This window comes from Pteropus alecto, unplaced genomic scaffold (genome assembly GCF_000325575.1).
Source record: "Pteropus alecto unplaced genomic scaffold, ASM32557v1 scaffold115, whole genome shotgun sequence".
NCBI lineage: Eukaryota > Metazoa > Chordata > Mammalia > Chiroptera > Pteropodidae > Pteropus > Pteropus alecto.
The window spans coordinates 710,990-724,435 of NW_006436814.1; the positions used below are offsets into that span (position 1 = coordinate 710,990).

Sequence of the window (13,446 nt, forward strand, 5' to 3'; positions counted from 1 at the left end):
CAAACATGCAGTAGTCATCATACTGTACATTAAATCCTCAGAACTCATTTATCTTATAACTAGAAGTTTGTACCTTTGACGACCTTCACCCATTTTGCCCACTTCCCCAACCCCCGCCTCTGGCAACCTCTGATCTGTTCTCTGTATTTACAATTTTTTTTTGGTTTTTTGTTTTTTGTTTTAGATTCCACATAAGTGACAGCATATGATATTTCTCTTTCTCTGACTTATTTCACTTAGCATAATGCGCTCAAGGTCCATCCATATTGTCACAAATGGTAAGAGTTCCTTCTATTTTATGGCTGAAGAATATTCCTTTGTATATGTGTGTATATATATATATATACACACTGAAGAATATTCCTTTGTATATGTGTGTGTGTGTATATATATATACACTACATTCTCTTTATTCATTTATCTATTGATGGACTTGTAGGTTGTTTCTATGTCTTGATTATTGTAAATAATGCTGCAATTAACATGAGGGTACAGATATCTTTTTGAGATAGTGATTTCAATTCCTTCAGATAAATACCCAGAATTAGAATTGCTAGATAATATAGTAGTTCGATTATTAATTTTTTGAGGACCCTTCATATTGTTTTCCATAGGATTCATAGGATTGTACCAGTTTACATTCCCATAAAGTTAACTTTATGTATTTTAAATGTAAACTGTTTTTTTTTTTACATTAAATTAGAATGTTAAGTACATTACGGGCATACATTTCCTTCTAGAAAATAGGCCAAACCATTACCTTTTTGAGCCTTTCTTTGTTTTAAAAGTTATAACATGGGGATGGTTATAACATATTAAAGGATTTCCTTTTTATGTGCACAGGAATATACACCTGCATTAGTTTTTTTTTGTTATATTTTCTCCACAAAAAGCATTACGAGACTGTGATATTTAAATGTCCCAATATAGCATTCGATGGTATGTGCAGTAGAATAATTGCCATAGGAAGCCAGCTGTGTAGAACAAGGAACTGCTACAGATCTAAAGTTTTCTGAGTTGATTAACTTCATTAACATAGCCCTCATAACATAGCTATGAACAAAACAGAAATATTCTCTTTGATGATAATTCAGTTAGGTGGGTTTGTAAGTGATCCAACAGCCATTCCTGGGAAGTTTTTGCTTACAGATCGTTATACTTAGTAATTCTTCAGTAGTCAGGTATTACTGATTCAGTCAGCTGGCCCCTGGGGGTCCAGGGGGTGGTGTTAGGAGGCTGTTTTCAAATCTTTGAAGTTACAGCAAACCCTTGATATTTGAAGGGAAAATTCAGAAGTCTTCACCAATGATAGCGAAAGCAACTAATTCCTCCCATTAAATACAGTAAAGCATAACTGACTTCTTTAACTTCTAGAATGTTTATAAATATGAAACTCAAATTGTAAAGCTATTGAAATAAACTCTACTAAAATAAACTCAGTATATTTCATTACAGTGGAGTGACTTTTCAAGAGGTTATGCTCTAAATTCAGTTTGAAAGGTAAATATTCCATACAGTCAAAATTAGTTTTGAAAACCTCATAAATCACTCATAATTTACATAGTCTACATGGATTCATATGCATTGGTTTTATATGCATTTAGAGCCATATATTCCTACCACAATGGAAACATCCATACCCTTTCTCAAAAATTTGAATTCATATCATTTTACTTCCATTGTTGGAACAGATGGTAGGCACTCAAAAATGATAGCTGGTATCAGTGTTACCATTAGGCTTGCAATGAAAACATATTAAATCAGTGTTGTGTGCCCTTGACAATGATGACCAGGAGCAGAACTTCTAGAATGGTATTAGCCACCGTTCACATCTACTGTAGTAAAGAGGACAACTTTTTTTTGTCTATTTCTAAAATGACTTTTTTACTACTTATACTATCCTTTTCTTCACATAGGTTTCCCAAGAGCCTACTTTGGAGAGTGAGTCTTAGAAATAAATTTTGCTATATTCTAGGCCAGTGCAACCCAATAGAATTTTTTGTGGTGATGAAAATATTTTATATCTGCACTGTATGATATGGCAGCCACAATTCATATGTGGCTATTGTGCACTTATCATGTGATTAATGCAACTAAGGAACTAAATTTTTTATTTAAAGTAACTTAAATTTAAAAAGCCACAGGTAGCTAGTGTAGCCCCAGACAAAACCTTATTAGCGATTTGGTAAATCATTCTTAACATCTACGAGTTAATAAAAGTGTCAGGTGGTGAGTATTAAATTTCCAACGAGTACAATCTTTTTATCCACACAGACTTGATAGAAACTATTACTTCTCTTCCAAGTGATAGATTGTTACGTTTTATTTTTCATTATTATTACTTTTCTAAGTATATTCAATGAATTCACTCATTGGTTCCTGAGTGATAAATTCACATTGTCAAATTTCGTCAGCTTCAAAACCATAGGTTCTACTTTTTCACTGTGCAAGGACTTTGGCTTCCAGTGTTCTTACTGTTCTATATTGTTTTCTTTCCTCCCATTCTCTTCTCCATGTACACAAATAAGTTACCCCATACTAAAGATTAGTAAATGGCTTCGAAGTCACATAATGTTTAGTAGCAGGGCTAAATCGCTACCATTGGATTAAAATAGTTTCTGTATGCTACTTTTTCTTTCCAGGTAAAGTTGTCCTTTAGGATTAAGATGATATATAATTTTTCAAATGGGTTTTGCATTCATTTCTTCAGTTTTTTTTTTTACAAAGTCAGTAGAAATGTATAATAGAATTGCTTAATGAAATTCTTCAAAGACGTAGAATAGAATAGAATAGAATAGAATAGAACAGAGTAAGAAGGAATAGGAAATATCTGAGCGTTTCACACATAGTAAGAATTAATATGATTTTATGAAATGCTAGTTACATTTATACATATGTGTGCGAGAGTATGTCTGTTTCTGAATTGTGACGTAAAATGGATTCCTTAGTATGGTGCTTGGTCAAAAAGGAAAGTAAAGAAGGAAAGATTTAAAGCCATTGTCTATTTTATGGTGTGATATGGAAGTGACGTCAGAAGGCTTAGGTTTGCTTTTTCAGACAGTTATTCAATATCTTTGACCCTCGATTTCTTGTTTTGTACAAACGAGATAACTGGTTATGTACTTCATGCTGTTGTTTCAAAGACCAAATAAAATTTCAAGATGATATACAGTTGTAGCACTCCTTATGCCGTTAAAGCAGTTTGTCAGTTATTTTATATTGAACAAACCCATGGCTTACAATAGCAATCATTAATGCTCTTGTTTCTGAATCTTCTGGTCAACTAAGGTTTGGCTGATCTGTGCTGCATTTGACTGGTGTTTTTGCTTCAGGTTGTGGGTTGTGGGTTGTCTGGGTTATGGTCTGGGTTTTGTTTTGCTCCACATGTATTTATTCTGTGGTTCAGGCAAAAGGGGCAGCAGCTATCCAGGGCATGCTTTTCTCATGGAGAAGCACCAGAATATAGAAGCAGAGCCAAACCCCATAAACATATTTATGGCTTCTTCTTATATTACAGCCATGAAAATACCATGGGCCAAGTAAAATAAAATGGCCAGACCCAAAGTCATTGGGGAGAGAGAGTGTATTCCACTCCCAGTGGAAGGAAGATAGAAGTGAATGTTGGCTGAACAGTAATATAAACTATCACATTACCAAAAGCCATTACATACAAACTTTTGTTAACTACTTTATTCCAAAATATGAAACGGCAGCCAAGTATTACTGTGTGTTTGAGGAAAGCATTATGGAGTGTTTAAAACAGACACACAGAAAAAAGGAAACTGAGACAATTTATAATGAACAGAGGAGAACAATTAAAATATTATAACATTCTGATAGATATAAGCTATTAAGATAAAAATAGCATGCTGTATAAAACAAAAAAAGAAAAAGTTCATGGAAATGAAAAATGTGGTAAAAATCTTTTTGATTCAGTAGAAGTTTTAGAAGATGAAGTCAAGAGAATCTTCCAGAAGTTAGTTAGAATCAAAAGACAAAAAGGTAGAAAATATAAGAAAATTAGATGACCAGTTCAACAAAGCTAAGAACCAATGTCTAGGCGTTCCAGGAAGATGAAATATTAAAATGTATGGCATCAAAATATTATAACATGATAATATAAGAAAACTTCCCTAAAGAAAACCTCCAGATTGAAGAGCCCACCCAGAAGAAGTCATGAAAAAAGGCCCATTCCAAGGTCCAACTTTGTAAAATTTCAAATTGCCAGGGGAAAAATGATTATAAAAGCTTTCAGAAACAAAAAAGTAAATCATAGACTGAGTATTAGGAATCAGGATGGCATAAGCCTTTTCATTTATATTAGAATCTTGAAGACAGTGGAGTAGCCCCTTAAAAATCCTGAATGAAATTTAATTTCATCATAGATTTTTATACCTAGACAAACTATTAAGCACATACATAGAATAACAGCATTTTCAGGCATACAGACACTTTTTAAAAATGTGTTATTCATGTATCCTTTCTAATGAAAGTTACCTGGAGAATATACTTCCAGCAAAAATGAGAGTAAACCTAAGAGCAGAATTACTTACAACCCAGAAAACAGGTAACTCTATAATAGGAGCATGGGTAGGGCTTGACCCAATACAGAGATCAACAGGCCAGAAATAAGGCACTAAGAAGGATATATCTATATAAGGAAAAACATTTAAAGGAACTGATAATTTATCCGATGTGTTCCATTATTTGGAAAAATATTATTGGTGGGTATTTGACAGATCTGTTTTGTCATTTAGGGCAAAATGCCAGTTACCTAGAAAAATAAACTATTAAAAATGAGGCAGTTAACTCCAGAAATAAGAAAATATTGTGCAAGAAAATTAAGCAAAATAATGCTTGTCTCGGTAGCGAACACTATTTCTATAGTCTTTATAATGTAAATGGACGACTGACTAGTGATCTAATCAAAATTGTTACATGGTAGGTTATGTTATGTTGGGTGGGTGGTATAGGAAACAGAAATCATTAATTTTTTACTATAGGAAATCATTAGATAATGTCTAATGCTGCAAAATCAAGAAGCAGCATTAAAAATATGAAGATAAATATCAGAAGAGTGGAGAGTGTGTGCCTTTGAAGATTAAGCTCAGAGATGGGTGAGGGGTGGAGCATGGCCTCTGCCCTTCTTTGTTATAGGCATTGAATGCTATTTGACTTAAATTTGGCATATTACTTTGATAAGAAAATTTCATTAATAATAAGAATGAAGTCACATATGTCCATGATTAGTAAGAAAAACCTTCTTACACTATGGATTATAAATGAACGGTAACGAATCCCCCTTTCTCCATATCCTGTCCTTAGTACTATTCTCCTATTAGTTGTTCTGGTGGTTACAGTCATAACTTGAAGTGTATCTTTTGGTAAAGTTAAAGCTGTCTGGACTTGTCTTTGCCCTGTTGGCTAAGACGGCCTCATCAAACTGCACAGCAGACATTGCAGGTTTATAATGTACTTTAAGAATAATGTACAGTTGGCCTATGACTGTTGTTGGTCTTTCATCCTCAAGCCACTCTGTACAGCCAAGAAAGCAGCTCTGACCTAGTTGGGTGAGGCAAAGGGTTATCCTGCCAGTGGGAGCATGGCATTTCTGGCAAGAGATGCCTCTTCTAACTGTTGGAGTTGGTGCCATGGCAGATTTTTCTGACTCAGGGAGTAAGTGCTGCGCCCTGGTCCAGCTGGTTAGATTATTTGTTGATTTTGATTACCTGCACCAATAAGCTCTTTTTCTGGCACAGATAATCAGAAGCAGACAGTAATTTTCCATCTTCCTAAGAAAAGTGCTTTTTGCATTTTGAAATTATAATAAAGTTTTATTTAATTTTCACCAAAATAATACTTTATCGGGGAAATGTTATTGGATTAAAACAAGAATGCTTTAGTCCTCAGTAATAACGATGAATCTTTAGGCAGATCATTTTTTCTACTTATCTCTTTGCTGTTCTTGAAAGATAGAGGAAAAAATCATAAATAATAATGATACTTGCTATCTTTTATTCAGCTCTTACTAGGTACTAGACACTCTGCTAAGTACTCCTCATCTAATTTAATTTTCACAATAGTTTTAGGAGCTTACTACAATTATCACTCCCATTTTAGACTGAAGAACCTGAATAACTTGTCCACGGTCACAGAGCTGGAAAGTGCTAGAGCTGTGAACCCCGATATGTGTTGACTCTTGGGCCCGTGTTCTTTATCTCTATGTTTGGCTTCCAGTATAGCCTCTGAGATTTTATTACATGAGATTAAGAAAGAACATGATTTATACTTAAAGCCTAACTATCAGTGTGAAGTTCCATATGTTGCTATTGTATGGTGCTTATAAAACTTGCTGTGTCTTTGCTTTTTAAGAAAGTTGGGAATTTTATACATTTTTTATTTCTGTCATTCTTTTATATCCTCTCAATTCGAAATTCTGGAATCAGCTTTGATGTCTCCTGATATCTTTCCTCTTATTTCCATATACTCACCGTGTTCTCTTTATATTTCTCTTTTATTATATATATTTTAATAATGTCTCTACCCCTCTAGATAGTTCATCTATCTTTTCGTGGTCTCCCTACTGCTAGTCAGTCTCTGCCATCTTAAATCTATCATGCACATTGATCTAGTTTTTTTAAGGTCAGCTTCTCTCATATTGCATACTTGTTTAAGCCATCACTATCTCCTCATTATATATAAGAAAAATCGTTTTATTAATCTAGAATTTAGGACCTTTCGTAATGTGGTCTAATCTATTATTCCATGAGTTTATGTGCCCTTGGCTTCTTTCCTACTTTCTTGCCCATGCTAATATATTTCTAATCTGGCCTGTTAAAGCACAGATTTTTATCTAATATGCATTTGTTGTTTTTTTATATGCTTTGTATTTTAATAGTCTTTTGTGTATGTATATGTCTCGTTTACCCAATTGAATTGTTAACTTCTGGGTAGAAAAATGGAAATTCTGGGAGTCCACCATAATATTTAATGTAGTGTCTTGCATATAGCACTGTGTAAAAAAATTCATAATGAATTTTTAAAGTTTTAAAGTCAACATAAAATTCCAATACTTTTTGCTTTTGTTAATTTCACAAATGTTAGACAAGTAAAAGTTAATACTTTTCCATTGTTTTTCATCTTTTTAATTATATTTAATTATGAGATGAAATATATTAATATAACTTGAACAGTTTAAAATATTTTAAAGAAACAAATAAGTTTTATTAATATTCTAATCTGAAAGGTATGGAAAATCTACTCTGAGTGAAAGTGATACACATTATTATATAGCTTTTTAAAAATAAAACAATATTTGAGAACTCATAATAAGTTGTTTTATTATATAGTTGATAATATATGGTTTTGATGGGCATAAACTGAATATTTACAGTGTAGTAAATATGAAAAATGCACTCATTTTTCTTGCCTGATGTATTAAGTATAGTTGGAAATTATTCTCAATATTGAGTAATGACATGAGGAAATTTGAAATGTTTAAAACAGTCTACTTAGGCATGATTTTGTTTTTTAAAGGGAAATTGCATTTTTGCATTAAAATTGCTTCTCGCTGTCTGCTGAATTTGAAAATGTTTCTACCCTTTAATTTCTTTTATCTAATTTTTCTTGTTTAATAGCCTGAATATTTATCTTTTCTTTTTTAAATTTTTTATAAATGTTCTATAATAAATAAATATTTCTACTTTACTGTATAAATTATTTAAAACTATGTTCTATGTAAGGTATTTTTGCTTTGAAATATTTGAGTTTCAGTAAGATAGGGATGATTTCATCCTGAGACCAGAAAATTAACCAACATAAGTTTTCATATATTTTAGATGTTTATATTTATTAATTGATCTGATAGTGCTTTTGTTTCCCCTTTTAACAGTGCAATTTTAATATAGTATTATTTGAGCTCAGAAATCTTATATAGTCTAAATACTTAAAGGTTCTCATGCTATATTTTTTTCCTAATTATTTTTTCCAAATATAGAGCATCATCATGATACTTTCATTTACACCTCACATTTTTCAAAAAGATATCTTAAATTATGTTACCCTTTAATTTGGTTTTCAAAATATCCAAATAAATATATCTTTCAGAAAAGAGTCACATATTTGACCATATTTGATGTAAATCACTGCACGTCTGATCGAATGTCACAAACAAAAATGTTACATTTTAAAAGCAGTGACATTTTCCGTTAATACTATTTTTTAAAAGGACTGAGCCTTAGAATGAAAGTGCAGATTATCCATTTTGACTCTCTCATTGAATCATTTCATTTTTAAAATTAGACTTCATCTTACGATCCAAGAAAACCTCACTAATGTGCATTTTTGGCTTTGTTAATTCCCTTTGTCATAAAATGGAAGCCAGCCTAAATTTTCTAATAATTTTTTTATCACATTAAAATTCATGGCAGAAACAAAAATGAGATAATTTTGAATTCAAGTACACGTATTTTATATGGATGCTTTTTCTCTCTTCTCTCTACCTAAGGAAGTAGAAAAATTGACATTAGAACTGAGTGAAAGCAAGCAGCTCTTGGACCAGGAGCAGCAGAAGGCAGCCTGGGCCAGAGAGGAGTGCCTGAAACTGACAGAGCTGCTGGGCGAATCCGAGCACCAACTGCACCTCACCAGGTACTCCCTAATCCCATTATGCACCACAGCACCGATTTCATTCCACTGATTTTTGCCACAGGCTTCCAAACAGTTGTTAGAGTTAGTCTTAGTCATTCAATTCACACACAGCTTTCAGGCATGTTCAGAGAAGTGGAGATGTAGTAAGCAAAACACCCAGACATGTGAATGATAAGTGTGGCAGGGAATTACTGATATATTACAAAACCTTTCATCTACAGAGCTCAAATATTTAGGTGATTCTCTATCAATATAAGCAAAATGACATATTTCTTTTACCACCACCGCTACCTCTCTTGTTAATTATGTGTCTAATAAAAAATGTTGAACTGAAGGATCTAAATAATACATTTAGGAAAATAATCAGCTACTGTCAGTGGTTAAAGAGGCAGAGTGAAAGAGGAATGCAAATTGAAATGGAACTGATACAAAATAAGGAACCCGAGTCCTGAGGAGGTATAAAATTTAGTGGTGAAATTGATTGGCACATTTCATGTTTCAATCATTATTATAACCATGCTCACACATCGTGGTTTCAAATTACATTGTTTCTGTCGTGAGATATTGTGATATACTCATCACTGTCATGAAACTTTAGTAAAGATATAACTCAGCCCTAAATTACAATAAGATATTTTAGGTACCAAACATGGTATAGTTGGCTATATTGAAAATATACACACATACACATAAATACACACAGAGAAAAATTCAAACTGAGATTGTTGATATTTCACATTACCATGTAAGTGGTTTCTTCTCAATTTGTTTTAATATAATTTTTCAATTTTCGGGTCAAGCCTTTAGGTTTGTTCAATTGTTTTAGAGTTTTTCAGTTTTTAGAGGCAACTTTGTTTAAATACTTATGTAAATTTATATTTAGTTTGGTTCATAAATTAAAAAAAAACAACACTGGTCTTTTAATCATAGTAATATGTTGAATTTAAACTATGAAAGGGGATTGATCCCTTTTACATTAAATATGACAATGTAATTCTGAGCACGGTATGATAACAGATGGAGAAAAGCACCACTTGAACAGCCTGCATTTGGAGAAAAAAAAATATTCTAGAGGTTGGTGAACCTCCCAAAGTTTTGGGTTAGTGTTAAGATGCCTCTGGTTCTGTTAAAATCAAACTTTGTTAAAAACATTTTGTTATAATAATATTCCAAATGGTTTGCCACCTTTCCTTTTGAACAATGAAAGAAAGAAGAAAAGAGAGAGAGAGGGAGGGAGAAAGGAAAGGAAAAAAAATAAATCATTTATACATGTGTGAGATCTGGGAAAATTTTGATGGATAAAATACTTTTATGAGAAAAAAATTGCTTATACTGAAGCATAATAACCATTTGTTTAACACCCACTTGAAGCTTTGTCATTGCGGATGTGAGAGTGTAATGACAATGCAGTTCCTATGGTTATTAAATCTTAGAAGTTTTGGAATTTAGCTTCATCATGATAGTGAACCGTTTTTCTTCTCTGTCAGACTTCTAGTGAGAACCAGCCGTTTGTGTGCTAAGCACTTAAACCACAGCGGTCGGACAGATTTTAAAGTCTCAGTGTGGCTGAGCTTCAGTAAATAAATATTAATGCTGGTTTTGCCCCCCTTTGCCATTCTGTCGTATTCCGAGAGTTCATTTCTGAAGTCATAGTCTGTGGAGAGTTTTCCTGTGCAGTATCAATTTGTACTGTCTGACAAGATCAATTTCTTGCAAAGAGAGCATATTAAGATGCAGCAACTGCAGAAAGTGGACGAGTGGTAACTAATTCCTTTGTTCTTAAGAAAAACGGTTTTGCTTGGTCCCGTGGAAGGCTTTTTCTACTGAGCTTTATTTACACCGAGTCCACCAAAATTTAACCCAGTTTTACAGAAAACAAAACTTAATTACCTGTTTTCTAAGTGCAGCACTCTCTTGTAAGCACTTTACACTTAGTCCCTGTTTGTATTTTATAAAATCCTCATTCATAAACTTAAAGATGACGATAAAAAATGCGAGGAACTGTGTATATCTCTCTTTTGCACTGAAATTGTGGCTTGGTTGTGGGGCTAAATATTTCTGATGTATTTTGGGGGTGATTTTTAGAGTCTGCTTCCCCTCCTCATTCTTTATGGATTCAGTATACCCTAGTATGTGGCCAAGAAATGTTATTTTCTTTCTTTTTTAGTGTATTCCATTTGAAAGAAAGAAACCCACGCAGGTAGCTCTTCATTTAGTCTCCACTTAAACATTTCGAATAGTGTATTCTAAACAAAAGTTCAAAATCAAATATGAAAATTTTCAAATATGAAAATCATATTATAAAGGAATGATGACATAAGGACCCAAATTTTCCAGGGCAAAGAAAATTTAAAAACTTCAGTAGAAATCTGTAAGTCAATCTGGAAAAAAAAATAACCTATCATTTTTGGGATATTTTCCCTTATTGTATAATTGGACTTAAAAATGGAAAATAGAAATTCAATATTTATTATTGAAGGACCCAACTGGTAAGTCTAACCATTCACTTATTCACCAAATTCTTATTGAGCATCTACTATCTTCTAAGTACATTGCCCAGCCCTTGGCATAGAGAAAAAATCAGACTCGGATCCTACCCTTAGGTTGCTCACACTCCGCTGAGGAGACAGATCTATGTTTGCAATTATAATAGAGTGTGATACTTCTGTAGTGACAGAAGTAAAGATTACCTCAGGAGGTCATAGGAAGGAGAACAGGATCATTCTGCATCGGAGGTGGAGGTAACAGTCGGGGAAAGCTTTCTAGTATTACCTTGATTAATGGGTTCATAAAAGGAGTTCTCCAAGTGGAAAAAGGTGGGGCGAGTACCCCAGCTAGAGGGAACAGTATATGCAAAGACTGAAAGAGGAAGGAGAAGAGCGTAACTCTATGATGAGGTCAGGTGTCCGGCAAGAAGTAAGCCTGGAAAGGGCGTCAGGGACCCGAGGAAGGACCTGTAGTTTGGGCGATTCTGAGAGTAATGGGTTACTCTTGATGTGTTTTAAGCAGTGCTGTCAACATGATCCACTTTTTGGGCTGGGATCCTGACTCAGACAGCAGCATGGAGAGTGAACTTGGAGAGTATATGTAGGAGACAAGAAGACAAGTTAGGGCAGAGGCAGCGATTATCGCTCACAGGCCAGATCTGATCCATCATGTTCTTGTATAATCCATGAGCTAAGAATTTTTTTTATATTTTTAAATGGTTGGGGGGAAAAAAGAAAAATATTTTGTGATACATAAAAATATTATACATCCATAAGTAGTTTTATTGGACTCAGCCAACATTATTCTTTATGTTACTATGTATGGCACTACTGTAGCACAAATGAGTATGGTCCTCCAAGCCTAAAATATTTGTTTTCCGGCCTTTTACAAAAAATATTGACAACCCCTCAGTGAGGAGGCTGTTTAACTCAAGAAGTCGAGAGAGCGTGAACTCTGATGGGTTCAAATGTGTATTTAAAGAAGGAAATTGAAAGGCACTGTGAAAATAGATTGGTTGAGGAAGAGATGATTGACAGGGACCCCAGTTAGAATATAAGCACAGCGGTGGTACTGGGCTGTGACTGTGCCAGTAAAATGGAAAGAAAATAGCATCTTCAAGAGGCACGTGGGGTAGCGAATAATAAGAGAGGCCAGAATTTTTGTAGCCTGTGTTAACCGAATGATCCATTGATCCAACTAGGGAACTTAAAAGCAGTAACAGAGGAAAACAACACGTTTTATTTTGGAACTCCGGTGGAGATGTCCATTGTGGGTGCACTGTGAGGAGAGAGGTCATGGCTTGGGGTTTGAGGTGGTTTTATGTAGATACCCAGACGTACCCAGATGTAGCCAAAGCAGCGTGTTAGGCCCCTGGAGGAGGGCACGTTTTTAAAGTCCTGTGGAAGAAGAACCAAGGAGGCAGACGTGGGGCCTCCGGTGTATGAGGAAGAACAAGAACAATTCAAAGGATGCTCGAGCGGAACAATCAAAACCATGCACTTCCTGGGGGGGGGGCCTCAGCCGTCCTAGGAGTGGAGTAGCCGAGTTGCACTGTCTTCCCCCAGGTACTCACCATCTTTGCAACTTTTGACAAGCTACTTAGGCCGACTTCTCATAAGGGGTATGAAGATAGTCTAACCTTTTTCCAGTCTCTCACTGCTGAGTGAATACTGATAAGCGCGGCCTCGATTGTCACCTGCTCTCCAGACCTTCCACGGCACTGTGCTGACTGACCACTCCACACTGAAGGTTCCCCAGAGGCTCCCAGCCTTCCGGTTTTATCTCATCGCCACCAATGTCATCCACTCGCATGCTGATTTCCGGTCAGATTTAAGCAGATGCCTCCCCACCCCCAGTGCACTTTGGGACTTTTCTTCCCTTTTACTGTGTTCTACACCTAAAATACCCCTTCAGCCTTCTCTAGCCCTACTGTAATCTGACCTTCTTTTCCAGATCTCTTTAAAATCCTGACTTTTCCACCATACCCTCCCCCATGACCCCGGCCAGAAGGGACACGTCTCCCTGAGTCCTGCCCACTTAGAGCTCGAGGCACTTACTACCTGCTGAATGAACTCCTCAAAACAAGAAAAATCGAACTCTGATAAAAATGAATTTTTATGTAGTATCTGCTTTTCTTCTCTTCTGGAATGTCTTATTCTTCAAGTTGGGGAGAGGTCTTATTAATATATTTCTCAGAGCACCTAGATCAGTCTCCACAAAGAGATAGAGCTCAATAAGTCATTATTATCGGAATGGTCTATATATTGCAAGTTAATGACTATTCTTTCAAAACCCAGTATTAAGACAGAT

The 13,446-nt window shown here is 34.8% G+C and overlaps 1 protein-coding gene across 5 annotated transcripts in view; it reads left to right on the forward strand.

The window, feature by feature from the left end:
- Positions 1 to 13,446, forward strand: part of SDCCAG8 (serologically defined colon cancer antigen 8) — a 198,933-nt gene that overhangs the window by 76,725 nt on the left and 108,762 nt on the right. For all 5 annotated transcript variants that reach the window (XM_025048495.1, XM_015591279.2, XM_006914259.3 and 2 more), the window contains exon 13: positions 8,507 to 8,649. In XM_025048495.1, coding sequence (XP_024904263.1) covers positions 8,507 to 8,649 — 143 coding nt within the window. The remainder of the gene's footprint in view (positions 1 to 8,506; positions 8,650 to 13,446) is intronic.